A 27364-nucleotide genomic window follows, 5' to 3' on the forward strand; every position below is an offset into this window, starting at 1 on the left:
TAACTAAAGGCGCGCGATTCAAAATAATATATTTTTATTTTAAGACATTTGAAAATCTCGGCAATATAACGTGTTTTAGAAATAATAATGAATTTTCTCTTGAAAGATATATGGGATTACATGTTTGACAATATCAACTCTATATTATTGACTAAAAAGTAGCTGGAATATTTCACCCCCCCCTCCCCGGTATTCTGGTTATCTTGGAAATTATCTAATAATTTGTGATTACGGAGGTTGCGTGGTATGTTGCAATTAGCATCAATTGCGATAACCTAGCATTGATGTTGCACAAAGTGCTGGTTGTTTTTCCCGCGTGATAGTTTCAAAATGTCCGACGAGGAAGTAAGCAAGTTTCTTAAAAGTAGACTTAAAAATATTGACGATTCAACTATTAAAAAGTTAAAGTCAATTTTGAATCAAAATGGTTGCTGGGAAAGAGTAGTGTTTTCTATTCCACGTTCATTTAGCAAGTAGGAAATTAACCTTGTAAGGGATAGGATTAAGAAATTTATACCACTGAATCTTATTGCAGTAAAATATCTGGAGCAATGATTAACGAAAAGGTTCGGTTGCATAATGAAACTCCAGCAGATGTGTTGTTTAATGAATTGAAAAAAAGAAACACCCGTGTGATGGATGTTATTCCCTGGCTTGAAAGCGCTTTTTTGGATCAAGCTCTTATGCTACTGAAACCAGATGGTTTGTTAAAACAAAAAAAGGAAACTATTCATGTACACCCATCAACACTCAGGGGTTGTGGGTTCAGATGAAAGGAATAGCTTATGAGGTCATAAAAAGGCCATGAACTAATTAAGTCTCAACCGCAAAACATTATCTTAATTAGTTCAGTCTTCCTCCAAAGACACTTTTGTTCGTAAATTCCAATATGATAAGTTTTTTTGGAACCTACCTTTGAGTATCTTTTTGTGGTGAATAGGGCTATAAAGAGAAGTTAAACTGAATTTGATGCATCAAATAGTTTCCAAATTATTGTCGTAGCAATAAAATATATATTGTATATAGATTTAATCTATTTAATTAACTTAGAGCCTTTAGAAATAATCCAACAACCTCCTAAAGCATGCCATATCCTGAATGAGCTTAACTTGACTTGTCAAGCAAAAGGTTTTCCAACTCCTAAATATCAATGGTACAAAGATGATATTGAGCTAGTAGAGCAAACATTTTCGGATCTGAACATAAAAGGAATAACGTGAGCCATTCTTGATTTACAATGAGAGATCTTAGAAATTCACCGTCAGTTTATGTAGTAGTACTTTATATTTAGAACTGTTCATGAAGGAGTTTATTGTTGCAAAGTATATAATATTGACCGTCTTACAAATAAAGAAAAGCAACAACATGTACTTTCTTCAAAAACTCTGGTTACAGTAGGTTGTGTACCCAAAAAAGCAAAACCAGAATGTAAGGAATTTTTTTAGGTTCTGGAACTACTATAAAATTTTCTAATATATAAATATCTCTAATTTATTATCTTACAAACATTAAGGCTTGGAAATAAAAAGACATCCAGTATCACCAGCCACTAAAGTCAAACAAGGAAGTTCGATAGTTTTAACATGCTTAGCTATATGTGGTTCGACAAATGTTAAATACCAGTGGTATCAAAATGGAGAGAAAATTCCAGGAGAAATTAAATCTAGTTTAACTTTGGATAATTTGTATCCAACTGATGGTAAATCACAGTGGTACTATACGTGTGAAGCTTCCACGGAACATTCATCTAAAATGTCGAGAGAGGCCAAGATTAACTTGGACAAAGCAAATGATGACACACAATATTATGGTGAGTTAAATTTTGCAGAGCTGTATAGGTGTTATTTACTGGTAAATTAAAAAAAAATAATTATAAAATAGCAAAGCGCAAACTGGCATTGTTAATTGGAAATGAAGTATATCTGAGTTTGCGAAAACTTGACCTACCAGCTGCGGACGTAGTAACCTTATCTTTGTTATTGGAGGAAAAAGGTTTCAACGTGTTTCCATTTCTAAATTTAACATTAACTGAAATGCAAAATGCAGTTGAAATGTTTACGCAATTTGTAGAACAAGGGGATTATGGTAATGCCATTATTTCAATATTCTATAATTTAATAGAAATTTAAAAACTTTTTTTTAGTGGTATTTTATTACGCTGGTCATGGATTTGAGGAAGTCAAACACTATATGATTCCTATTGACGCTGGTGGAGGCTATTTAAACACGGATAGTTTGACTGTTGAATTTGTTTTGGAGCAAATTCAAAGCAAAAATCCTGCATTAGCTTTCATGCTTGTAGACATGTGCAGAGACCAACTGGACAGAATGTAGTTTTAAAATTTGTACCTATACTAAATACTTGCTTATCAATCTTATGTTACTTTTTAGAGCAGTAGTGACCGTAAGCCCAACTGACTCCATCAGAACCAATGAAGCCAGTAACACCTTAATAGCATATGCAACGTTAGGATAATGTTAATGACATTATGTAATATTATGGCTAATTTTTAACTATTTACAGTTCTCCAAGAACGAAAGCTCTGGAATATCCTACACATAAAAATGGTATTTTTATGGAACATTTGATAAAATATCTCGGCCACCGGAAGTTTATAGTTGATATTCTCTTTGAAGTTAAAAGAGGTTGTACATATATTATAGAGAAAAACTTTGTTTTAAATTAAATGAACTAGTTTTCCAGACATGGATTCATTAAAACAGTCTCCATGGACTGCTGGAAATTTATCCAAAAGATTGACATTAGATGATCCTTGCCAGTATTCCTCAATAAAGCCCAAATTTGATACTCTACTCAGTGACTTTGACAGTAAGCAAAAATACTTAAAAGCCAGTTTTGTTTTTACTAACGCAACTTAAAATTATGTATTATATGTTTAGATCATTATATGTTACCACCATTAAATTTTGATGGATATAATGTTCGCATACATGTTCAAAAACATAAGAAAGTGTTCTTGAATGCCATAGATGTAGTGATGGAAGTCAATAGCCTTGGTAATGAACAAAACCAGCAACCTTCATTAATGGTGACCCTAAAAGATCAAGGGAAGATAGTACCTGCAAATTTAAGCGTTAAACTAGTCGATGAGGAATGTCCCCAAATGGGAATGATGTATAGTATAATAAATATTCAGAGAGTACAGGTACTAGGATCACTTATGAAACCTTACAATATTTTTTGTCTTATCAGATATTTTTTATTATAGTCAGAAATAAGTCTTGCAGTATTGCTGATGGATGCTGAATGTAGGGTTCGTCATATTAATTTGAAAAAGCCTTTAATTGTGGAAAAGTTTTTTTGAATAAAATTAGGGTTGAGAAAAATTCAAAGGAATTAAAATGTTTTATTTAGTGAGAGTGAAACCTATAAAATGTATCTACCCGTTTTAAAACAGGCGGTAGTTTTTTAAAGTTACATTTGCGATGCAGTGGTAAATGTAATGATTTTTTAAAGTTATGTACAACAATGAAGTATCAAAACTTTTGCGAAGAAAAATTAATATCAAAATTTAACAATATTTTGATACTTTTTCCTTTACAAGACTAGACATTTACATACTGTCTGATCAGTAAAAATAATCATTTGAATTAAAAAGTTATAAAACTTTTTAACGCTTGAAAATCTTGCACGCCTTTTTTGCTTTCTTCACCTTCACCAAAATAAGTCTGAATTCTAATAATTTCAATTATCGTCATACAAATAGTCAAATTTCTTATGACCATCGTAAGGTAACCGTTTTCCATTAATAAGGCACTGTATTATCCATTCTGATGAAACAATTGGAATGGATAAATCACTTGCTCTACGAACTACATGACCCGGACAAGACTGATCAGAGACAACAACATTTAGCATACAGGTATCTAAGAGGGAAAAACATTATAATGATAATTATTTGTAATCATAATTATGTAAATTTTACGTGTGGACTGGTTATTGGAAAATCTGTGTACAGCTTCTGCCTGAGCTGCTAAAAGAACTGGTTTCCACGTTTCAATGAACATGGAATTGCTCTTGGACACCAGCAAAATATGCAAGCCCTTTAATATCGTGTTCCGGCCATGCCTATAATGTAAAATCAAAATTTTTATTCATTAAAGGTTTGTTCAATGAAGCCAACATTTTGGGTACAACATTCATTGTGTTTCCTTCCGTTAACTGACGAAAAAATTATTCTTAATTCTTAGAAGAAAAAAATTGATTGTACCATAGACTAACAATAAATTTTTGGCAGTTTTGTATATATATCTTTTATTGTACAGCCTCGCAAATGTACTGTATTTTTCTAATGATGCTCTTACAAAAGCCATCACAGCCTTCTTGAGCAGATTCTCCAAGAAAATAAAATGTAAATTTACATTCATAAAATTGTTTAATATTTATATTATTTAAGTTGTTCAATCAAAAGTATGTGTATGAAAGATTATTTAAATATTTATCTCTAAGCCTTCGTAATATAAACAAAGCATCAATATGCCTTCATTGATCAAATATTTTCACCATTCACAAGGAGATAATTGGTTTTGTGACCAACAACATTGACTTGTGTGAATAGGCTTTAAGAGTGCAATAAAATTTACCATGGAATCATTTCTTGTTCCACAATACTAAATCCAGCTGGTAAATGGTAAGGTTGTAGTTCCAAACGTTTCCTCTGTAAATATTAAGGATATTAAGAAAGCTATTTGAATTTGGGTTTATCTATCTTACTTGTCGACAGCAATCTAGCACCCAATCAAATTTAATGCATGGTATTCCACTAGCCAAACATTTAATGTACTTCAATGTTCTTAAGTAAGTGTTGGAAATCAAGAATACTTTCTTGGATGAAACAGACTATAATGTAGTAAAAAATGACTTAAATATTACAATGTTGCTGAGTTTTAGCTTCATCAAACCTGAGTCTCTTCAAAAGTTGTTAAGACTAGTCCTCCCCCTAATTCTAGTAGTTTTAACAAATAGTCTTTGTTAAACGGAATCACTTCAATTTGGCTTGCTGCTAAAATAAGATGTTATATAATTTACTCTATATTTTAAAAAGTAGAAAATATATATGATATATATTTTCTAATTTTTAAAATGGCCCTATTTGGGGATGTTACTAACCACTGGAACTAGACGAATCGTATTGCTTTTCATTACACCGATCTGCACAACTTATTAAGAAATAATATCCATGAAATATCGTGCTTTTTTCCTCTGGTGTATCGTGAACCATTCTTTCTATTAAAATAAATACCAGCATGTAAATTAAGTTATATTTTTAATAGGATTATCGGTACTGACCGAATTCGGTAGCTAAAGATCTTTTCACTCTTTGTGGTCGAATTGGAGATGTTGCTAGAAAAAACAAGTGAGATTTTACAAACATACAGGTAAGAATTCCCATAGCTGGTCTTACAGCTTCCTAATCTTCTTAATTCTGGGCTAGATTGTGATTCTGCAGCACCTTCCTGTTTCCTTCTTGTTCCTCTTTGTAGAATGGGACTTGTTTTGGGACAAGCATTAGAGTGGGTTTTATCAGTTTCCCCACATGCTGTGCAGAAATTTGTTTTGGGGGAATTTCTAGAGGTAGGACTCCTTTTGGGACTGCCACCACGACTCGTGTCTCCTTTCTTTAATGATTTAGGACTGGCTCCCACCTAGAGAAAAGTTAAATCAATGGCGTTAAATTGGTTTTAAGTTACGCCTCTTTAAGCTAGATGTACTTTTTTCCGTCCTTTAGAGGTATTTGGTTTAATACTTTCATGCGATCCTGTAGATGAGTCAGTTTCGGTTGTAGGATCTAAATTAGGATCATGACGGCTGTTAGCAAGAGAATACTTCATGGGCGTAACAATTGTTGCGGGTGTACGTCTACGCTTTCCTTCTACAATATTATCTATAAATTCGATAAAAACAAAATGTAAACATACATTTGAAAAAGTTCGAAATTGACCAACCTAAATTTAAATCTGGTCCTAATAATTTACTGGCTGCTGAGGAAGATGATTGCGATGGAATGATTGTCGCAGCTTGATCAGCTGATAAAGTTACGTTTTCTCTCTTACATCTAAAACACTGCATTAATAATTTTTGACAAATATAAAACAAATTTACTACCTTAGTGAAAAACCCTTGTCAAAATCAATGACATAGCCTTCTTCTTGTTCTAAGCTATACGATTCTTGAATTACTCCGGAATCAAAGTAGCCATCAGTTAACAGAGCCAAAACACTTTGGCCAGGTTTTATAAGAGATGATGGGAAAAAATCTTGTCTCTTTACATCTTTAATAGAACCATCATCGAATATTACTTGCCATCTGAGTTTAATATAGAATAATTAGCGAGTAGCCTGAAGTAAATGTATTAAATTTTGTAGTACTCTTCATTTGGTTTTTGTTTGCCCACTTTTCCAGAGTAGTAAAAGCCATCACCCCATTTTGCCATGATTTTCATACCTTAGATTGATTTAATATAATTGAAAATTGCCATTAAAAATTAAGTTACAAAGAAAATACCAGAATAAATTGCGTTGGGGTCTGATGGATCGGGTAATGTGCTTTGGTGGTCAGAACTAGAAATGCTAAGAAAAATAAAAAAATTTAACAAATGCAAGTGCACTTTCAAGCCATTTGTACCTTGAGCTAGTATCAGATTCTTGCACATTTCTAGCCTCAGCAGCCTCTTTTAATTTAGCTTTTCGCTTGGGCGACCTTGATCCCCTTCCTTTAGCAGAGCTAGATTTAGATGGCCTCCCTACTTTATGGGGAGTTTTGAAAATTAGCTCTTCGCTAGTACTTGAACTGTTAGTTGTGTTCAAAACGTTTTTAGCAGTAATAGGCAAATGAGGTTTCAAAATAGGTGGAGATCTGTCCAGGCTAGATGTAGACAATGCTTTACTACGATCTAGCTGCCCGGAATTGGTAGCTTGACTACTGCTTATAGTAACATTTAAATTTTCCATGGAACTAGTTGATTTTGGTAGAGAGGAATGGTCAGCCAATTCTCCAGATGATATAGAACTGTAGTAGGAAGCTATGGAGCTGGCCCGATCCAAAAAGTGTTCTGTAATTGTTTCTTCCTACGAGTTCATTTTTAATTTTTTCAATCAGACTTAAATTATTTAGGCAATAGTTCTTACATTAATCATAGCTGATTTAACTAATCCTCCTTGAATGTTAAATTCATCCCTGTAAATCTGCTTGACAATTTTTTCTCTTATTTTGCATAAAACGGGTGTTTCAGCCGTGCTATTTTCACTTTCTTGGCCATCTGGGGTTTCGGCATTTTGAGTTCTCATATTCTTTTTAGGCTCATTTTCATCACTAGAATGTGTCCTTTTCTAAATTTAAGAAAAAAAAAGACACTTTATAAATTTTCTAAAAATTTTGAGGATTATATAGTACATACTTGAGAACCATTAGCTGCAAACGGATGTGCTATTACAAAAAATACAGGTATTGAAAAGAGGCAACATTGATTAACAGTATTAATATTCAAATAACTTTATTACTAAACAATCCTTTAGCTATATCCTGAGTATCTAAAATCCTATTTCTTCGAGTTGACTGAAAGAAAAAAAAAATTTAGACGACCAATACAAATCTTTAAGGTCATTTTCAGATTTACATGTAAAGCTTGGAGGTTGTGTTGAATTTCTTGAGATTCAGTACCAAACTCGAAGGAACAATTAGAATCGATAGTTTGTTGCGAACATTCTGCTATAATGCTGGAATTATCAGACTTATTGAATACTGATGGTCTGTTAAAAAAAATTAAAATTTGATGAGGGAAATAAGTGACAAATTAGGATGATTTGTTCCCTATAAAACTCTAAAATTTATTCACCTTGGATGCACATTTTTATGGGGATTAAATTTACCCAAATGGGGTTGGCGTATCTTTACTTTTATGCCCAAAAACTGCAGAAACTTCATTTTCTCCCCTTTATTTCACTTCAGTTAATAGCTGCATTAAACTTATGTGTACAAGCATGGAAATTTAGCAAGATAACTGGAATTTTGAGAAGAAAACCCTCCCTCCCAGGCTGTAGATGTAAAGAAAGAGCTCCTAAGACATGTATACATATTCTACATGTACCATATCCAATTAATTTGGCCAACTGGTGAAATAAGAGGTCTGGTTGATGCTGATAAAAAGCTCTAAAATTGAGTCAGTAATAAGGAGTTTCCTGCTTGCATAGCACAGTAAAAGCCATAGCATACAGAAAAAAAAAACAGCAGGAATACCCAAGTAAAGAAATCAAAATCTTAATCAGAGACCAATCTCTACATTGCAGTCAGTAATTAGTTAATAATAGAGAAAATTCAGTCTCCAACAAGCAGAAAGTTAAGAAAATCATATCCTCTTGGCACCAAAAATAAAGCTATCTCAGGATATAGTTCCAGCAAATAACAGGAACTACATAATTAAATGGGAAACTACACCATTTACAACAATATACGCACTCTAAAGCTGGGGCCTTTTCTTCCGACAATTTATTCTTGGAAGCTTCGTCATTTTGCTGAACTTTGGCAAATACCGAAGACAGAGGCGTCAAATCCTTTTGACTTTCTTCAGTTTCCGTCTCAACAGTTGGCAATGCTGGCACTAAATATTATTCACAATTAAGTCTTAAATTATTAACATTAACTTGAAAAATATTTATTTACAATTTAAGCAAAATGTGCTTTTCTGAGTGGATTCTTTGTTAGTTAACACTTGACTATCTTCTACACTCTCAATAATGCCAAAACTATCTTCATTTTGGTTCTAGAAAATAATTGAGGTAACATAATTAGAATTTTTGAAAGTTATAAAACCCTAATTAAAAAAAAACCTTATTGCTAGATAAATTAGCCTCCGAATCACTCTCCTCTTTTTGCGGACTCGTAAAAGTGGCGCTCAAGTAAAGTCTTAAGTCATCAATATCCTCGTCATCATTTATCTCTTCTGGTTTTTGAAGAATTTCAGCATCAAGCAAGGGAACTTCATTTGAACTAGTAGGTGTATTTAAATGTAAAGGTTCCACTTGGCTACCACTTAGGAGTGGGTCTCTGTCACTTGAAGCTTTTGGACTCTCATATTTCTCTGACCTATGTAACCTTATAAAAGTAATTTAGTATTATTAGTCAGTTTTTGAGATGCAAAATATAGAAATCCTTACACATAGGGCTTCCTTGCTTTTGCATTATTGGTGGGCAAATTTATATTTTCAGATGTAGATGTAATATCTTTTCTTCTCTTTGGGAAGTTCACACTATCTTCCTCAGAACTATCGCTATTTGAGTCCCTTCCGGCCTTAATTGACCTTTTTAAGGAGTTTCCATGATCCATTCGTACTATATTTCTTTGAACATAATCAGAAATTTGATGTTTTGTGTGAGCAGGAGTGTCCGATTGAGAATTACTATCTTGGCTGAAAGTAATTCTTTTGGAAAAACTGGAAGGTCTCGTATGCAATATTTTGGAATGATTCTAAAGTATAATTTAATGGGGAATAATTATAATTGAGTTTACAACGTTTAAATTGCTTCAAATGAATGCTTACGGAACCACTTCTACTTGACACATTTCCATTAGAATGCTCTAATAAATTAAGAGTAACCCATTATGTACAGTCAATTATTATTATTTTTACCTTACCACTTAAATTAGGAGAAGGTGAATCTCTTGTAGGTGTACCAGGCAACAATCTTTTAGCAGCTGGTGAAAGTGCTTCTGGAGATGGTGGTATTATTGTGTCTCTATAAATTCTGTTCATTAGTTTCCTAAATAATTGCTTAGATGAATATTTTGACTTTATACCCAAAACCGCCTTCTTCATCAGAGGAAAACATATTGTGACTATTATTCGGAGAGAGTTGTAATATGGGTACAGAATCTTCAGTTTTAAGCAAAATTTTCATTTTCAGACTTCCTCTGAAAGTTCCAACATTGTTATACACTGAACCAACAACTTTAATACATTTATAAGCATTCATAATTACTCAGTGCTACTGGTAGTAGTTGAATTATTTTCAATGGTATCTTCATTGAGTAAATGAGGATCATCTTGATTTGTAATACAGGTGATTCTAATTTCATCAGAACTCTTGCCTTTATCATGTCCGTTACCTTAAAACAAAAGAATTTGTTTAAAATTAAATTAAAACTTTCTTTTTCCCATTAGTTACCTAAATCCATATTTCGTTTATCACAATCTTCAAATGTTACACTATTTTTACAATACGAATCGATTGTTGGCATCTAGAAGTCCAAAATTCAAAATCACAAAAGTTGAAATTGTTTATACTCAATACTTCCATGCCAAGTCTTATTTTTTAAAACAATTATCACCTTTCAACAAAAACTATCCCATTATTCGAATAACTTTGCAAACTTAAACAAATTATTCCTATGTTCTTTTAAAAGATAAATAACTAAAGCTAGTTAAAAATTGACATTACTATTAATTAAAAGTGTTTTTAAACTATAAAACTCAATGTTATTTGACGAGAAGCATGGACGAACTTCCCATGAAGAGCAAGAGACCGAAGAAACGTAAGGGGGAGGGGTGAAGAACAACTGTCATGGGGTTATGACCCCTTATAAAACAACCTTGACCTTTAAAGCAGACGAATTTAATTGGTCTCTAATCTGTTATGCTATAAGCTGTGGGAAAAATCAGGACGATCCGATATTCTTTGAAGTATAATTTAGAAAGTGTTAAAAATTTGTGTTCATAAATGGTTATGCTGTTAATAAGTAAATCATATTTATGGGGCAGAAATAGGTTTTATGTTTTGTTATGAGGGGTTGTAGAACAAATACGTACAGTTCCCATGTTTCGCTCCCGCCCTTTTGTCAGGTGACTGATATAATGGACTGTTTACAATTCTAGTCGAAATATTCCAATGTTAAAATGTTGGGTTTGATAAAAATTTGTACCGTACACTGTAATGAAAATCTAACAGAATTCCTCAAAAATGGTATTAATGCTGAGATATCAGCTGATTTAAGAGTTTTGACAGTCCAATCGGACTGTCAGTCTCTTTATGGACTTGTACTTCAAGGAATTGAGAAATCCAACCTAGATGAAGTTGCTGATAATAAATATTTTACGATTGAAGGTTTTTCCTGGTACTATTTGCATTCTTTATAACGGTAAGACAATTAAATTGATTTTTCTGATATTTTATTATTCTAAGGCACAAACATCAAGAGAATGGAGGGAAAACCAATCACTATATTCTTGTTGGAAATAACAGTGGAGAAATCAAGCTGTTAAACATTGTTAATAATGGAAAATTAGTTGTACAAACTATTTATACTTGGTCGTTAAGAGATATTGATTCACAGATGCTTCTATTTGGTAATTTAAACCCGTATCGTGACAGCAATGGTTTGTTTGCTAATTTCAGTCTATTTTTTTTAGAAAAGGATACTGATTTAGAATACGAAGTTCTTGCGTATAGAGGGAATAATGCAATAATATGCATCCAGAAACAGACAATATTAAAAGTCATTGTTTCACATGGACAATCTATTTACGTAAAGTCCCAATTCTCCTTAACAGAAGATGGATCAAAGTCAATGCATATACAGTGCCTAAATAATGTTGTCTGCTCATTGAGTCACGATGGAATGACCATCTGTATCCCTTTTATTTTAAACTATGCCCAACTATATTTTTTATATACCAGTTTTTTCTTAATAAGTTCTGCTAGCTGCATATGAACTTGAAAATGGTGGTAAACAATGGCAATATAGTCTTTTATCAGACTTGAATGTGTCTAGATTTTACTTGTCAACTAACACAGCCTATTTGGTTTTGGTCAAAGAAGATGAATCTATCTACTTAACAGATCTATTATCTAACAACTCCACAAGACCAACCACTGCAAAGGGTTCCAAATCTGTCATAACAGCTTTTTCCAAGCAGTCAGTTGCTCTCACTTCAAAGGAGGATGGTAAAAATAGGATGAGGGAAAGAGAACTACGGAATGTATCCAACGGATCATCTAAACACGCTTTAGCACTAGAAAATCGCGTTTACATTTGTTCTACTGATAAATACTGTGGAGTGTTTCATAGTTATCTCTATGATGGGACTTTAGAATTCAAAGAAAAGTGCGTAATTTGGGAAACTAATGTGAATTTTTTTCTATATATGCTTGATATATTTTTACTGTAGATTTTCAAGTGGTTGCCTGATTGTTCGTTCAAGTAACAATTGTTGCCCACCTTTAATATTAGCTGGAGCCATGCTATACACCTATTCACCCGAATCTACAACAACTGATTTTGTTAATAAGGTTAGGTATAAAACTATAAACTCTTAAGAATTTTGAGATAGAAGATTTACTGATAATTAACTTAATTTCAGCTGATGATGTATTCCAGCGGCCATACTGTAGAGTATTTGTCACTTCTAAATGAGTGGCAAGGAATTTCAATCGAACTCGATGTTTTAGAATTGGGGCTTAAAAATATTCAGCTTGATACAGTTACTTTTTTCCTTCGAGTCAAATGCGAAGGTTATATTTTGGATCATATCAAATCTTAGTTTTTTTCAATTTACGTATTTGATCTAAAGGTTTCTTTACAGAGTTTAGGACTCTTTGGAAGAATTTGTATAATGGAGTTACATCTACTGACGTTTTAAATGTCAAACTTGAAAACTGGATTAAAATATTTGCCATTTTGGAACGTTCCTTAGAACAAAAACTCAATAGCAACTTATTTGTACAATTTGCTGAACAAATTTTAAAGGTATTGTGACAATATATATATATGCTCTGTTAACAAATTTACAGTGTTTCTTTTTTTCAAATTACAGACTACTTTAAGTATATTGATTCATCTTATCAAAACAGTTGCAACCGATTTTCCAGTACCCCCTGAAATATTAACCAACACTCTAAAGCCTGATATTTTATTTACTAGCTATTTAAAGCGAATGAGGCAATTTGTGCAAAGTAAAATTGATACGGAAGTTATAGTTCCTGAAATGAACTTTCAGAATACTTTTTTGGAAAGTTGGAGCTCGCTTAGTAAAGAGGTAAGAGTACGAATTAATGACATCTCTCTTAGAGTTACTCAAAAACGTTTATTCCTAGGACGTAATAAGAAAATCCTTAGAAAATTCTAGCATAGCAATTGCTATGTGGTATTTTAAAAATCATGGCATTGATTCCATTACCTTAGTCCATGTACAGGAGCTTGCTAGGAAATTCTCAATTGAGTTTTTGAATGAAAAATCATTCAATAGTGCTTTGAAAGTTTTAATCAATTCGGTAAGAGTTTAATTTTCAATTTCATCTGTTTTATATTAATAATTGATTATATTTGCAGGGCTTAGACCCCACTGAGGAGTTTTTAAATATTTTCCACTGTACAACTGAAAAAACATTAAGAAATTTTCTCCTTACACATCTCAAAAATAGTAAATCCTTATCAAAAGACGATATAGAAGCAATAAATTTTGTTCATTTACTCGAGGAGCTCTATCCGTGTGATAATTTTGAACAAGCAAAGTTTCATGCACTTAATAATATGTAATATTTGTTTAGTTTTGTTCTCCACCAAACTTTGTTTCAACTTTTTTTGTTTCTTTTAATAGGGAAGAGTCAATAATTCCGTATCCAATTCAGAGCCAAATTAAAATTTCCAATGAGTATATTTCCAGTGATATGTTACCAAAACAAGAAACTCCACAGCCCAAGTTTAAAGACGGAGATAGTTGTGATAATTTTTCATACTGCAGAATCTCATTGGATATAGTAAAAGCCTTGAGTGAAACAGAAAAAGAGGAAGTTTTGGTTCCGGCGTTATTAGCAGCTGATGAAGTTAAACCCTCGATAAGACCATCTCCAAATGTGATTTGGAACTACTTGCTGAAACGAAACTTATTATCTCACTTATTGAACTGGATAAATGTGTATTATGAAACTGTTCCTTCTACCTCTACTGAACTGGGCTTATTTCCGAATGGCTGGCCATTAAGAATTGAGATGGTAAATTCCGTTATTCCAAGTTGCGCTACGATAGTGGTGAAAGAAAATGTTCTGGATGCTTTTGCTAAGTAATTACTTATATTCTTCAAATATTTCAGGGATTTATTCGTTATCTTCCAACTCAGGTATGGAATCATATGCGAGGATGAACTAGAAGATGTAAACTTGCTTTTGAAGAGACTCCAGTCAGCTGGGGTCCTTCTTGCAAAGCCTCATCCTTTCAATAAACCAGGGGCCTCCATGAAAGAAAGCGATTATTTCCATAGAATTGTTCACTACTGCTTAGAACATTCGCTCTTCAACTATCTCTATTACTTCTTACAAGAAGATAGTAGATTTAGATCTTGTACCTTTTGTCCTGTATGTAGTGTGCCTCTTGTTTCGGCAATGATTGACTTTTGTCAGTGGTCTGAAAATCCTACAAGTACGGTTGAAATATATTATTAAACAATTTTTCAATGCTGTATTAATTGAAATCTCTTTCTAGATGAGTCAATAAGATATCAGGCTATTTTGTCTACCTCCTGTTTACTCAATAATACCACGGAGATTTCTCTCGGTGCTCTTTGTAAGACAGCCCCAGCCCCAGCAACACTCGCAGCTATGATCTTCTCGCCTTTGAATCTATCACAAATATTAGAAAATAATTTAACTGAATGTGATCAAAATAGGATCTTCAAAGAAGATTTTGAAAATGCCATTTCTGCTTTTCCAATGCTTAAGAGAGTGTTGGCTAAAGGTTGGCCAAGTAAAAATAACTCGGACGTTACAATTTATAGCCTATTAATGGTAAAGCTTTATGTTTATTGAGATTTGATGATAACTTATTAAATTTTTGTCCTTTTCTACAAACAGGGAAATTGTTTCTTTGATCCATCACGCCTCTTTGGGTGGCAGTCTCTCAATACCATAGCAAGTGAAGGTAAAAAAATATTAAAAATTGTTCAATAGTTCATTCTTAGTAATTGTTTAATACAGAAGCTCCCAGTGAAATTCCTCATTTTTCGTCGCCACATTTGGTTCAGCAGCATGCCTTAAACCAAAACATTGATGTCAATTATTACCTCGTTGAAGGAAGACCAAGCTACGCTTACCTCAAATTTGTTGCCCAAGAACTTCTAATGTGGAAGAACTTAAGCAATGAAAGGTTTAAAACAGAACTAATCAAAAAATTCCAGATATTAAAAGTATAAAATTTCAGATTGACTATAGCATATAAAGAAGTCTGCATTTTGGCACTGCAAAACTATGCTACTCCAAAAATTACAGCGTCATGCGTTACTTTTGTAGAACTTTTGGGAATGTCATCTGTAAAACTTCGAGTGGATATTCAAATTGCGTCAATTCTTCACAGTGAACAATTTGCCATTAATGAAGTTAGAGAAAATAAAGCCTTAGGTACTAAACTCAGCTTTTGTGTAAAATTTAGCAAGATCACAATTGGATCTATTCCACAGTGTCTCTACTCATAAATATGATGGATTTGAAGGAAAGTACCAAAGAAGTTGCTGAAATACTAGATTCAATTATTTCAAAAAAGATTGTTTTGATTAATAAGTAAGTTTATAATGTTTCTATTTGAATCGATGTGGAAATTGGTTAATTAATTTATTTATTTACTTTATTCTATAGGCCGCAAAATTACGAATTTTACTTATTTTTGCTATTAAGTCTTTTCTGTCAGTTTCATAACTTAGATTATCTTCCAATATATTTCAACATCGTTGCTCAAAGAAAAGATTGGTTTACCTTAACTATTTTGTTACAAGTTCTGATGATTCGTAGAGAAAGGGTAAGTATCACTTTTTTTGGGGGGCGGGGGGGGGGGGAGAAGAATTTCTCAAGCTTAACACAATTAATTTCCTTAGGCCTTAGAAATCGTGCAAAAAATTCCAGATAAATGCCTTGTTGACCACCTAACCACTGCCTTCCAAAGCTTGTCTCCTAATTATGGAAGTAAACTGAGAGTATCAGATCCTAGAAGTAATAGAGTAGCCAGAAGAGTCAAGCCAAAAGTTAAAGAATCTCTTGATGTTAGAAGCTTCCTTTACCATAAAATTGGTTTATCGCAAAATGCGTCTCCCCAAGCTTCCTGTATTTATTATTTTTTATTATAATATTCAATTTTCAAATCAAATAACGTTAATTATTGATTTAGCTATGGATACAAGTGATGATGATACTATAGCAAGTGACGATGGCAGCTCTTCCACAAATACCACTGACGAGAGTAGTTCCATTGGTGAATGCTTTAAAATATAATTCATTCAATTACTTTTCTAAAAATGTTTTTTATCTCATTTTGTTTAGATGAATATTTTGGGCAGCCGAAAGATTTGTTTGAGCAGATAATATTGGCCTCCAAAAGCGCAAATCCTGGTCTAACTTTGTTGCAAACTAGTATATTATTTGCAAATCCCATCCACGCCTTAATTTCTGCATCACTGACGGTGATTAGCTGCTAGTTTGTTTATATTTACTTACACTAATTGACATATTTTTTACAAGCAGAACACGGATTGGCTACTGTGTTCTTGCACATGGATTATAGCCATTCTAAAACTCGAGCTAAGTGTGCCAACTGAAGAAATTTATCCAGGAAAAATTAAAGTTTCCACCTTCAACTTGTCTGATTTATCTGCTCTAATGGTGAAATTGGTTGAGTGGGGATATTTGAAAATTCTTAATCGTTGCGCCCTTTTTTTCTTGCCTGTAAGTGTTTTTTTTAAATCAAAAGTATATAATATATCTCTTACAAAAGAAGTAAGTTGCTTTCGCTCTCTAAGAGTAGTATACGGGTGGTTACGGGCCTACTTTTAGGTCACTGCCAGCTTAATAGACATCTGCATCTGATTGGTATCAGTGAGAGTCCTTTGTGCAGGGCATGCCTTGCAGAGGAGGAAACTTCCTCTCATGTCCTTTGTGTCTGTGATTCTTACGCGGCTCAAAGGTTTGAGTACCTTGGTATGCATAGGTTGGAAACGAGCGATCTTTCCAACATACCGGCGAAGCAAATCCTGCGCTTTGTTTCTAAGACTGGGCTTTTCCATGTTTAATTGGCTGGGGCTGCACAATGGACCTCTGGTCGAAGTGCTAGGTTGGGTCTAACCCAACCACCCACCTTTACTAATAATAATAATAATACAAAAGAAGTACCAATCAAGCACATAAAAATTAAAAATGTCCTGATGAAGTTTTTATTAGATACATCACAGCTCATTATTTAGCACCTGTATTAATCTACATAATGTAAAATTTTAAAATAAGTTTAAGAAAAACCTATAATAAGAATTTTCCCTCCAGTATTTTCTTTCAAAAATTATAAAAAAGCAACAACAATCTGAAGCGAATATCTTTAGAAGATGGAAACCTCGCTAAAAGGGATATTATATACTTCTGTTAAAACTTAAAATTAACTTTTTGCTTATTAGGATTTCTCCATTTATAGCATTCACCAATTCTTCCGCTTACTGACTTTTTGGTTACTTTTTTCTATTCCAAGAAGTTTACCATGAGTATTAAAAATCTTGAAGGTTTCAAATCCAAGATGGTATTGAATTTGTTTCAAGAAATTAAAGTATTATATCATTTATATGGGGTTTTTAATTATTGTCCACCCATTTAGGAAGATTATAAATCTTCTCCACCTATTAAACACGCAATTGGAGATGTGAAATGGACTGAAAGTGTAATTTTAAAACTTGTCAAGGCTTCCTTGATTTCTTGCAAGAGTTATTACGAATGTAAAACTTTCCTTCATCAGATGTGTGATTCAGATTTTGGTGGTGTTTTCTCAAGTGAGTATTTATCCCGTTTTTTGTTCTATATATACTTTAAAACTTGCCATTTTAGGTACAGAAGTTTTTAATTATCATCAATTGTATTCGTTGCTGTTATGTGTGGAAAATTGTAAAGTTGATTTTCCTATGAAAGAACTTTTGTATTCCAAAGATGATCCTACCTTTGTTAGAGCAGCTTTCGCAGTGGTTAAGAATTTACAAATGAAAAAGTTGTATGATCAAGGAAGGCAATTTGGTTCCATATGTAATCTGCCCAAAGAAAAAATTGTTGTTACACAACTAAATTTTGAGGCAGACTCATTGGATGAAAGTTTTGAAAAACGCAAGACCTTCTGGGAATATTGTAATAAAATATTCAATGAAGAGGAAATTGAACCTCCAACTGTGATAAACTATTTTAATGTGAGCCTACTGATATAAAAAAATGTGCCTCTAAAACTAATTTCATGTAAACTCATTTTGCTTAACAATAGAATTGGTGCGAAAAAGCTTTAACTTATGTGGAACGCTTTTATATTTTGGTAATAATTGTCAAGTGGTCAAAGAAAGCCAATGCTACTGATTTGGCTGAGAAAGAAATGGCAATGTGGCTTTGTTGCTTTCAATGCAAAATGGAAAGTTTGGTAGGTGTTTAGGTACGTTCTGAAATTTCTTTTTCTGAACCTGAAAATATTCATCAGCTGAAAGATGGCGTTTCCGAACCTGCTGACCTAGCCATTGGTTCTTACACAAGTGACAGTGTTGACCTTTTTCATTGGGAACTTTGGGATTTTGATGATATTTCATTGGAGCAAGAACCGCTTCAAATCAAATGTGGAACTGTGTGTTATTATTGTAAGTCATTTGGTTTTGAACTACCAGTAATTTTTTTTTTAAAGGAAAAAATGGCTTTGGATGAAGTATTGTTAAAACTGTTGGATTTGGGCTATGTTGGACAAGCTTGGAAATTAGCAATTATGTTTCGGTACTATTTGTTGGAATTGGAAGCGGTTTTGGTAAATTACAAGATTTTTAAAATAATTTTATATTTCATTACTAAATTTTATATTTGGTTTTAGACTTGTTTGAAATTAGTAAGAGAAGTGTGTCTGCCCTCTCAAATTAATTCCAAAGTGGCAGAACTGATCCATATATCTGCTGATGTTCTGGAAACAAATCCTCCCTCTGTGGTGGAGATGTTAGATAAAATTCAACAGTCATTAGAACATGGAAAAATTGCATGCCAAAGAATAAAAATTCATTATCAGGCATCACAAGTAAGACATTTTCTGTTTTTAACTTAAAAATGTTTTCTTAAAGTTCTATGACATTTTAGATGCTTTGGACACCATATAGTCAAATAGCGGCTGAGGATTCTATTAGACTTTTTGTCAATTTGCTAAATTGTTCAAATCCTGGAAGGTTTAATTTGGCCAAAGAATTGTGCTATGTCAGAAAAATACCCGACTGTGATATTGTTAATTGTATATATACTGAGATAACAGACTATGTGAAGAAGTCTGTAATTTTAGCAGGTAATATTGCACTTCATAAGATTTTTTATCTTGAAATATTTTTAGGAAATTGTCTTAATGATTCTAGGTGCCAAAGTAGCTGAACTATCTCTTGGAAAAAGCAATGAAGGAAACATAGCGTATTCGCAGCAAGTTTTCCGACTTTGCAAGGAGCCCTCTTTATTGGGATATAAACTATTGGGAGACATTGCAATCAGCAAAGATGAGTTGAATTATAAAAAATGTAAATCTTTTAGTATATTAAATTTTTTTAGGTCGTTCTAAACTATTTATTCGAAATAGGCCATATTTATCAAGTTGCTATTTGTGTTTCTTGTCATGCCTGTTTTACATCTTGCTGTTGCATGGAGGGCATTTCGAAAACCTTACGAAAAGCCCACCAATTGACATTGGAACTCGAAGAGAAAAAAGAATTTTTCCTCATGCTGTCTCTACTCACTGGTATTGGCCGCTATGGAGAAATGACTTTCATTTTTGACATATTAAGAGAGCATGAACAATTTGATATTTTGCTGAAAAAGAGTACTGAAGAGGTAAATTAATGTACAATACCTTTTTTTTTACTAATTTCAAATCAAACTCTTAATTTTCCAGTTACCTCTATTAAGACTAGCACTTTTAGACTATCTTAAGAGACATCACGAAGTGAGCGATAGAGAAGCCCATTCAATGTTAGCTGTTAAATTTAAAATGTTCAGAGAAATTGCTGAAATGTTAGAAAAGTCTGCGAAAGACCGGTTGAAGAAATTAGTTCCTAGTGATTTAAGTATGTTAATTTCCCTTCTTATCCAATGTTTTTTTTTTTATTAATTTGGTGGTTTTTTTTAGGTAAACCTAATTTTAGGTCAACTTTGGAGACCATTTTGCAAGATTTAGAAGCTTCCACAAAAAAATATCTCGAGGATGGCTGTGCAAGACATGCCCAGAATTGTCTAAAATTAGCCGAGCTAGTTGCTTTACAAATTCACTTGAGCCACAGCAACACTTGGATATTAAGCTTGGATGAACCTGCTGTTCATAAATTCCTAGTTGAACATAAACAATTCCTACACTCGCTAATTGTGGCCTCTGCGTATCAACATCAACGTTCTTGGGATCAAGCTCTTTATCAAAATCTGATTGAGAGAGGAGATTGGGACTATTTTAGAGATTTCCAAGCCCATTTAGGTCTTAACCCTGCTGTTATTGGAGGGGTTGCTAAGAGGTGATTGTTTTCTCAAAGATATTATACATTTTGTGTGACTATAAATATTTATTTTAGGTATTCATTGAGCACTAACAAAGGAGAACATCAACAACACAACATGAAACGACTCTTGAACTTGTGTGATGATGTAGTAGCACGTTACCAAATTGCAAATCAGTTGGGGTTTATGGATATAACTTCTGATCTGTTGAAAGGGGACGCGGGAGGTTATCTACAAGATATCATATCTCAGAAAAAGTTACAAGATGACTGGCTTCTTACTTCCATTTAGCCAACAAAAAAAAAGAATATTTATTAATTACGTAAAATCTCTCAAACCAGAATTCAAAATAATATATAATGTACATTGCAAAACATATGAAATTAATTTTATTAATTGATATATGTAAATGTTATTTTTGAACATACACAAATTATATAGAATATTTTCAATAATTCATCCTTATTTTAAAAAATTTAATTCAAGAAAACAGTTTGAAAATTTACAGAAAACTTATAAACCTAGACAAACCCTATATGAAGTCATCGTAGTCATTTTCAAAAGCGTTCATATCTAAATCACCACTATTGCCTTTTCCTATATTTAAAGCTGCTTTTTTTTTCTTCGGTTTTCCCTTGGCACTCTAAAAAAATTAAAAAGATGTAGTATTGGGCAATATCATATTGAGACTTAACCAATATTTTTTTATCACTGACAAATTGATATTGATCATCACCATCACCATAACCAACAAATTATTAATAATATAAATTAAAAAACTGACAAAGGTGATCATACAGCCAACCCATAGCTAGCTCAAAGTTTCGGATCATTAGCTATAGAGTAATATCACTTTGTAGCTTTGGCCATGGGTGCCATTTTAGGTAGGTTTTTTTTCTCTAAAAAGCATGGGTGATGTCACACTGATACAATATTACAACTAAAGAAACATTCATTTGAAAAAATAAATTTTTAAATAATTGGTGAGCAGTGGTATCAATTGTTTCGTATTGGTTTGTGGTCAATACTAGAGGTTAATATTAAAACTCAGTTTTTCTATTACCTTTTTTCCTTTCTCAATTGCTACAGCTGTTAATGTTGCTGCTAATTTTTTAATGTCAGTGGCTTCCACTGTAAAAATGAACAATTTTCCATTTAATTTTGGTTAAAAGTGTAGATAATCAATTTCTTACGGTTAATTACAAGCTCCCTTAACAAATCATCCAAAAATGTTACAAAATTGGAAGATTTCTGCAAAAAGGAAAGTTATTAAAATACTTTCAGACATCCTTCAAACTAATTTTTACCTGTTGCGCCAATATTTTATTAATTAGGGCATTTTTAAATTCATCTAATTCTTCCTTTGAAGCTAATTCTGTATCAGTAATACCAAATGCCTCTCTTGCTAATTCTAAATCTGATTCTTCCTGCAATTTCTGCCGTCTTAGTTTCTCAGCTAATTGTTCTTCAGGACTCAGTACTTTATTCGCCTCTTCCACCTATAGCAGAATAGTTTTGTTACTTTCAAATTATTCCAGACAAATGTTAATTTCTTCTTACCAATCTCTTTTTTTCTTCATATTCCAGTTTTTTTTTCTCCTCTCTTTCTGCTATTATTTGAGCAGTACTTTTCTTTTTCTTCGGTTGACTCGCTTTAACTAGAACCAAAAAAGTATAAAACCGATTTCATTAAAAGTTGAATTAACTTACTCTGACCAGAATCTGGAACATCATTTTCTTTCGAATCTTCATCCCAATTATCCTGTGAATTTAAAACAAGAAAGAACATTCATTATCCATTCACCCCATAAAGAGTTCATTGGGTCACAGACACTAGGCCTAAATGTCCACATGGCTAAAATAATTATGTGGGTGAGGGGTCTAATTTTTTTCACTAGCACATCTAGGTATTTAAACATATGTTCGTTTGGATTGAAGTCATATAATTAAAATTCTAATGGTTTTGTTTCTGAGCTTGATATTTGTTACTTAAAATGAACAACTTATATTAACTTTAGAGAAATTTCAACCAGCAAGCCCAAAGAAACATGCTGTTAGAGTCACCAAGGCTTACTTTGTTTACTTGAATGTCATCTTCGTCTTCTCCATCCCACTTATCGGCAAAAAGAGGCTTTTTAACCAAAGTAGGGGGTTCGTAGTCGTCCTTATCTATTAAAGTAAAATTAATTTAACATAGAAATTAAAATTTTTAACAATTAAATGCAATAATTACCCCACTCCGCGTCTGACATTTTTGACGACGACAAAATTTTTGTGACAGGAAGTGGTAAGAAGACGGAAAAACTTGTAGACGGAAGTGGGAAAAGTCACAAAAAATACATGGATGCTGTGCCATAGAGATAGAAAAGAAATAGAGGCACAATTGTTTCTGGCGAAGTTGACCGCGAGTGCCGACCCCCTTTTCGCCAATGTAGGAAGCCATGAGATGGGCAGATTACGTGGCGCCATCGACGCGCGGTGAAATGAAATACATTATTCCTTTTTGAAAATCAACTGTCTTTTTTTTTTCAAAAATAATAAACTTTATTTTGGTGCACATGACAACTAGGCCTTCGCACCATACACACCCTGATACAGATACTCAAAAACAAAAAAGAAAAAGAAAAAATATATATACAGAAAGATAAAAGTTGGCAGTCCTTTCGACTGTTCTCTCTTCTGTGTTTTTTTTTAACAAAAAAAAAACAAAACAAAAAAAATGACTATTTATGTCTGCTTTGTATTCTACTTGCGCTTTAAAAAATACTGGCCGCGCGAAAAATAGCACAGATATCAGAAATGATTGCCATGTCTCCGTTTTGGACCGCGGTTTTCACCCCTTGTAGAGTTGTATCATATCAGAGAGGGTAAAGTCGCTTCGCTACTGAGAGGCGTCTCTCGTTCAAAAATCCGTATTTATTTTTTTCGGCGAAAATGCCCATAGGATCCGAACGTTTGATGGCGCTGCAAGCGTATCCGGAAGTCCTAGCGCGCGATTCAATATTCAGTTTAGTACGACGCAAAAATTGATTCGTTTTTAATTTACATTTTAAGTAGTTTTTAAATATGCCTGGACCATTGTGTTCCGCCGTAAATTGTTCTAATACGAAAAATAAGAATTCTCGATTATCATTTTTCAAGTTTCCAAGGGAAAAAGAACGGTGAATACGCGTTTTTTACATAGGTTTATTTTTACTTTAACTTTCTTATTGAAATTTCAGTTCCCTATCATAGTTGGATAATGTAAAAAACGAGAATCTGACAAATAAAACAACGGAATACCTACACTTTAACCATAGGTTTTGCTCTAATCATTTCACTGACGAGTTTTATGAATATTAAAACTAAAAATAGTCTAATACCATCAGCTGTGCCAACAATATTTTATTAACACTACTCATTTTCCAGTACAGTTAGTGAAGTATAAAGAAAAACATCTAAGGGTTCTTAATGTGGTTTAAAAAATTTACTGACAATTAATATACTAAAATGTATAGCATATCCATACGCGACATACGAACATGGGTTGGAAGAAAGCGCGTTGGTTACAAACGCATCACAACCAATTTCAGAGATGAACATAATTACACTTTGTCCAGCAGTATTTCATGCGAAAATTCAGAAAATGGTAATTGAAACTGTCTATCTCAATAATAAATAATTTTAATAAATTACATTACTTTAGTTGTTAATCACAATGGTAAAAGAACTTTAGATTTAAACACGCAATTGTCATCATCTTCTAAACACATTCGAACAGAGCATATGCAATTCAATTGAGAGTCCAAATCTACTTAAACAAAATGTCCTTAGCTATATATCAGGATATCTAATCCATCGCTGTTTTTCCAACCACCAATGCTCCTCTTGCCTTAGCCAACTCAAAAAGAACAATCCAATTATTAATCCTACAAATGTGCTCTCCTTCTTCAAGTTTTTCAAAACAACAAAGAACTCTTCTTTTGATAGCCTTATAGTACCTACTGACAATTTTTTAAAGTTTATTACAGAAACAAATGAGGTATTTGATACTATAGCTTTAAACTACTATCTCACATGCCAAATGTCAAAGAGCGTATGGAAAAATTTATTACACGTCGAATTGACAAGACTTGGTTTCAAGCATCAATAGATTCAACATGTCCGACTGTATTTCAAAACATGATAAGTTTCTTCGTTGAGTTTTGCATGCACAGTGCCCTGAAAAAACAAGATCTCGATCATGATTACAAAAAGACACAGAAAAGACTGGACAGGAAATTGATGAAGATACAGCACTAAACTCATACCTCATATTCGTCTTTTTTTAATTACTTCGAAGCTTTATCTTATATATTTATTTCTTATTTATTTTCATTAAGTTATTTGATCTTATTTCATTTCCAATATATTAATTTCTATTGTTATTGTTGTTAGGCCTTGGCTATTTATGTTTCCCATTATTTTAGGCTGTTAAAAAGAATTGACACTTCAATATTCAAATATAATATTTAAAAATAATTAGTTGTACTTACTTGCGTCATAAATTCACATGAAACAACCATTTCACATTTTATTTAAATTTTTTAGTATCAGAAATAAGAAAATAATCGGTGCCATATTGCGGATGTAACTAAAATCTTCTAAAAAAATTTAACTAACGACACCCTGTAGCACCCTGGTAGTGGGATCCTGAACTTCATTTGTAATTTCTTCTATTCGCGCGTGCGTCAAAAACTGGTAACGAAATTTTAACATTGCGGGAATAGGAAGAGACGCCTCTCAGTAGCGAAGCGACTTTACCCTCTCTGATCATATCTGCCTGTGTTTAGGGCATGAAAAAGTCTTGGCATAACTGTCATTTGATGTAAACAAAGGAAGAATAGATGGCGTTGCAAATTCTGCCCATTTCCACTTTCATACATGCGCGGGGGGGGGGGGGAATGAATTTTCCCTGTCAAAAACAGGGGTGCCTTAAGTTCCTTAACGCGATAATCTTCCCTCTATTTCTTTTCTATCTCTATGGGCTGTGCCATAGAAATCTCATAGGTAACTAGAATGCTGCCGTGTAACTGGCAAATGGGCCAAACGCCGTGGCAGATAATAGCCAGATCTCAGCCAATCAGAGCTCAAAGAGTGGTTCTGCCAAGAATTTAATGTCACCAGAGAGAATGACGTCACCTATCTCCCGCTATAGTAGCGGATCCAAGGAGGATTATTATCCTCCTTGGCGGAACCACTCTACGGCCTCTCATTGGCTGAAGGTTCAAGGCGAACTGGCGTCAAGCTCGGCCGTAGGCGGCAGCATTCTAGTTACCTATGAGATTTCTATGGGCTGTGCTGCCATTCGTGCTATTTTCACGACCGCCGTGGTTGGTGTAACCAGGAATCCATAACGCTACTTGGAATGAATAACGGCTTCGATTCCCCGCCGTTGTGGCGGAACATAGTAGGCGGAGCTTATAAGCCTTTGTTTGTCACTGAATTTGACGTCATTTAAGGCGGTATAAGCGTTTTTAGCCCCTCCCACAATGTTCCGCCACAAAATACCACAGGGGATATGGGGAGATACTCATTCCAAGTAGCGTTATGGATTCCTGGTGTAACCCATAGATATAAGAAATGTATATAAAGGTCTAGATAAATTTCGGGACGTCTAAGCCTAACATAAAATACGGAATTGACACCTAGCAGACACCAAGGAAGGCACGTGACCCAGAGCGCGAGCTCTCTTGTCTACGCCACTGGAATGCCCTACGCCAGCGTCCACAAGCCCGGACAGGTGACAAATCCATTATGAGCAATAGAACCCTACTACTGATGGTCACCCCCTCGACGCAAGCCACTCATCCCGACAAAAGACGCAGCAATGGGGCGACCAGCTTCCACGGGCACACAGCGGCCCACGTAACCCGGCACCGGAGTTCCCGGTGTGCCCCAAGTCAGGAAACAGGATCACTGCGCCTCATATGGAGACCCGCTGCACCAAATCAGGCTACCAGTGATGTTCCAGGCGGTACATTTGTACTTTTTTAATACATTTTTGATATTGAAGTACAAAAATACATTTTGAGATTTTTTATACGTATTTCGTACATTTTGTAAATTTATGATACCAAAGTAAACTTTTAGATACGTATTTAGTACATTTTGAAAATATATGAAACGAAAATACATTTTGAAAATATATGAAACGAAAATACATTTTAATATTTTTGAAATATATTTAGTACATTTTTTTAATTTGGGGGATTGTTTTAAATTTAACCATCACATCTTCGAATTTCCATTGTAAACCCCCGCTCTCCCACCATCCCCACCTCAGCCACCTGTATAGATAACCATAGACAGTATATATCCCTTATTGTGCTCCTGAGCAGGCTTGGAAATAAGCGGTGGTCACTGGGTCAAAGACCATTTTATTAATTGCTCGGACCAGTTTTTTTATTCAAAAGCAAGGGTTTACTGGTCCAGTGTCCAGTTTATTAATTCAAAATTATCTACCGTATTATTAACCAACTGGTCTACGTGACCACTTAAATAATTCAAGAGTTGGGAGTCACTGGCCAAATAGACCAGTTTAGAAATAAACCTTATTTCCAAGCCTGCTCCTGAGTACGCACTTAGTAACGTAGAACAGGTAGTCTATAGGGAAAGTAGAAATACAAACAAAAATACAAATAGGGATAATTTACACACACGCTATGGAAAGTTAATGAATGGAAAAGTGACACTCAAGGGTATTTACAAAGAGTGGATGGAGGTAACCAAAAAATATATACAGAAGTATTATAAAAAGGGGGGGATAGACTAAAAAGTCCAGCCCCGAAACTTGTCCAGACGGGATTTAAAGGCACAGACCGAGGATTTAGCTTTTAC

General features: G+C 33.6%; 4 protein-coding genes and 1 long non-coding RNA gene across 11 annotated transcripts; 2 read left to right on the forward strand and 3 right to left on the reverse strand.

The window, feature by feature from the left end:
* The first annotated feature begins 202 nt into the window (after positions 1-202).
* Positions 203-3505, forward strand: LOC149922319 (mucosa-associated lymphoid tissue lymphoma translocation protein 1-like). Of its 2 annotated transcripts, none has more exons than XM_090163676.1 (12): positions 203-473; positions 536-702; positions 1060-1216; positions 1292-1428; positions 1514-1810; positions 1882-2085; positions 2144-2330; positions 2392-2466; positions 2525-2646; positions 2705-2830; positions 2902-3167; positions 3231-3505. In XM_090163676.1, the coding sequence occupies exons 1-12, from the start codon at positions 331-333 to the stop codon at positions 3324-3326; spliced, it is 1977 nt and encodes a 658-aa protein (XP_090019802.1). In that variant the 5' UTR covers positions 203-330; the 3' UTR covers positions 3327-3505. The 2 variants fall into 2 exon arrangements, with proteins under 2 accessions (XP_090019802.1, XP_090019801.1); XM_090163675.1 differs by having other exon boundaries at positions 1051-1216; positions 3231-3504.
* On the reverse strand, positions 3349-10621 carry LOC149922320 (uncharacterized). Of its 3 annotated transcripts, none has more exons than XM_090163674.1 (28): positions 10347-10621; positions 10184-10256; positions 9998-10124; positions 9816-9929; positions 9654-9754; positions 9559-9596; positions 9175-9485; positions 8848-9103; positions 8681-8780; positions 8477-8618; positions 7638-7770; positions 7522-7576; positions 7419-7447; positions 7150-7350; positions 6647-7089; positions 6527-6591; positions 6391-6466; positions 6128-6328; positions 5968-6077; positions 5734-5906; positions 5427-5667; positions 5312-5365; positions 5132-5248; positions 4924-5024; positions 4736-4861; positions 4606-4679; positions 3948-4090; positions 3349-3888 (listed from the first exon to the last, which is right to left on the reverse strand). In XM_090163674.1, exons 2-28 carry the CDS (start codon positions 10254-10256, stop codon positions 3707-3709), a joined length of 3786 nt encoding a protein of 1261 aa, XP_090019800.1. In that variant the 5' UTR covers positions 10347-10621; the 3' UTR covers positions 3349-3706. The 3 variants fall into 3 exon arrangements, with proteins under 3 accessions (XP_090019800.1, XP_090019799.1, XP_090019798.1); XM_090163673.1 differs by having other exon boundaries at positions 4924-5021; positions 8848-9112; positions 10347-10619; XM_090163672.1 differs by having other exon boundaries at positions 8848-9112; positions 10347-10619.
* Positions 10622-10672: 51 nt separating this feature from the next.
* On the forward strand, positions 10673-20974 carry LOC149922321 (spatacsin). Of its 2 annotated transcripts, none has more exons than XM_090163670.1 (35): positions 10673-11129; positions 11198-11361; positions 11425-11643; positions 11717-12119; positions 12184-12304; positions 12376-12526; positions 12598-12761; positions 12829-13050; positions 13109-13285; positions 13344-13546; positions 13612-14073; positions 14131-14429; positions 14493-14794; positions 14861-14927; positions 14984-15152; positions 15207-15403; positions 15463-15562; positions 15638-15797; positions 15874-16099; positions 16164-16247; positions 16316-16455; positions 16517-16717; positions 17454-17555; positions 17631-17802; positions 17858-18207; positions 18279-18428; positions 18486-18626; positions 18684-18800; positions 18864-19061; positions 19121-19319; positions 19387-19542; positions 19602-19852; positions 19914-20085; positions 20148-20523; positions 20581-20974. In XM_090163670.1, exons 1-35 carry the CDS (start codon positions 10912-10914, stop codon positions 20795-20797), a joined length of 7050 nt encoding a protein of 2349 aa, XP_090019796.1. In that variant the 5' UTR covers positions 10673-10911; the 3' UTR covers positions 20798-20974. The 2 variants fall into 2 exon arrangements, with proteins under 2 accessions (XP_090019796.1, XP_090019797.1); XM_090163671.1 differs by having other exon boundaries at positions 14987-15152.
* On the reverse strand, positions 20969-22837 carry eIF3j (eukaryotic translation initiation factor 3 subunit j). Its single transcript, XM_090163677.1, has 8 exons — positions 22740-22837; positions 22581-22675; positions 22217-22268; positions 22067-22164; positions 21814-22005; positions 21700-21757; positions 21570-21637; positions 20969-21149 (listed from the first exon to the last, which is right to left on the reverse strand). Exons 1-8 carry the CDS (start codon positions 22756-22758, stop codon positions 21039-21041), a joined length of 693 nt encoding a protein of 230 aa, XP_090019803.1. The 5' UTR covers positions 22759-22837; the 3' UTR covers positions 20969-21038.
* Positions 22838-23884: 1047 nt separating this feature from the next.
* LOC149922323 (uncharacterized) lies at positions 23885-25105 on the reverse strand. 3 transcript variants are annotated; one of them, XR_016477389.1, is made up of 4 exons: positions 25021-25105; positions 24796-24955; positions 24601-24706; positions 23885-24486 (listed from the first exon to the last, which is right to left on the reverse strand). It is a non-coding gene; the product is annotated as an uncharacterized LOC149922323 (long non-coding RNA). The 3 variants fall into 3 exon arrangements; XR_016477387.1 differs by having other exon boundaries at positions 23885-24489; XR_016477388.1 differs by having other exon boundaries at positions 23885-24489; positions 24563-24706.
* Between the last annotated feature and the right edge of the window lie 2259 nt (positions 25106-27364).

Source organism: Leiobunum rupestre, chromosome 11 (assembly GCF_980474605.1).
Source record: "Leiobunum rupestre chromosome 11, qqLeiRupe1.1.hap1, whole genome shotgun sequence".
NCBI lineage: Eukaryota > Metazoa > Arthropoda > Arachnida > Opiliones > Sclerosomatidae > Leiobunum > Leiobunum rupestre.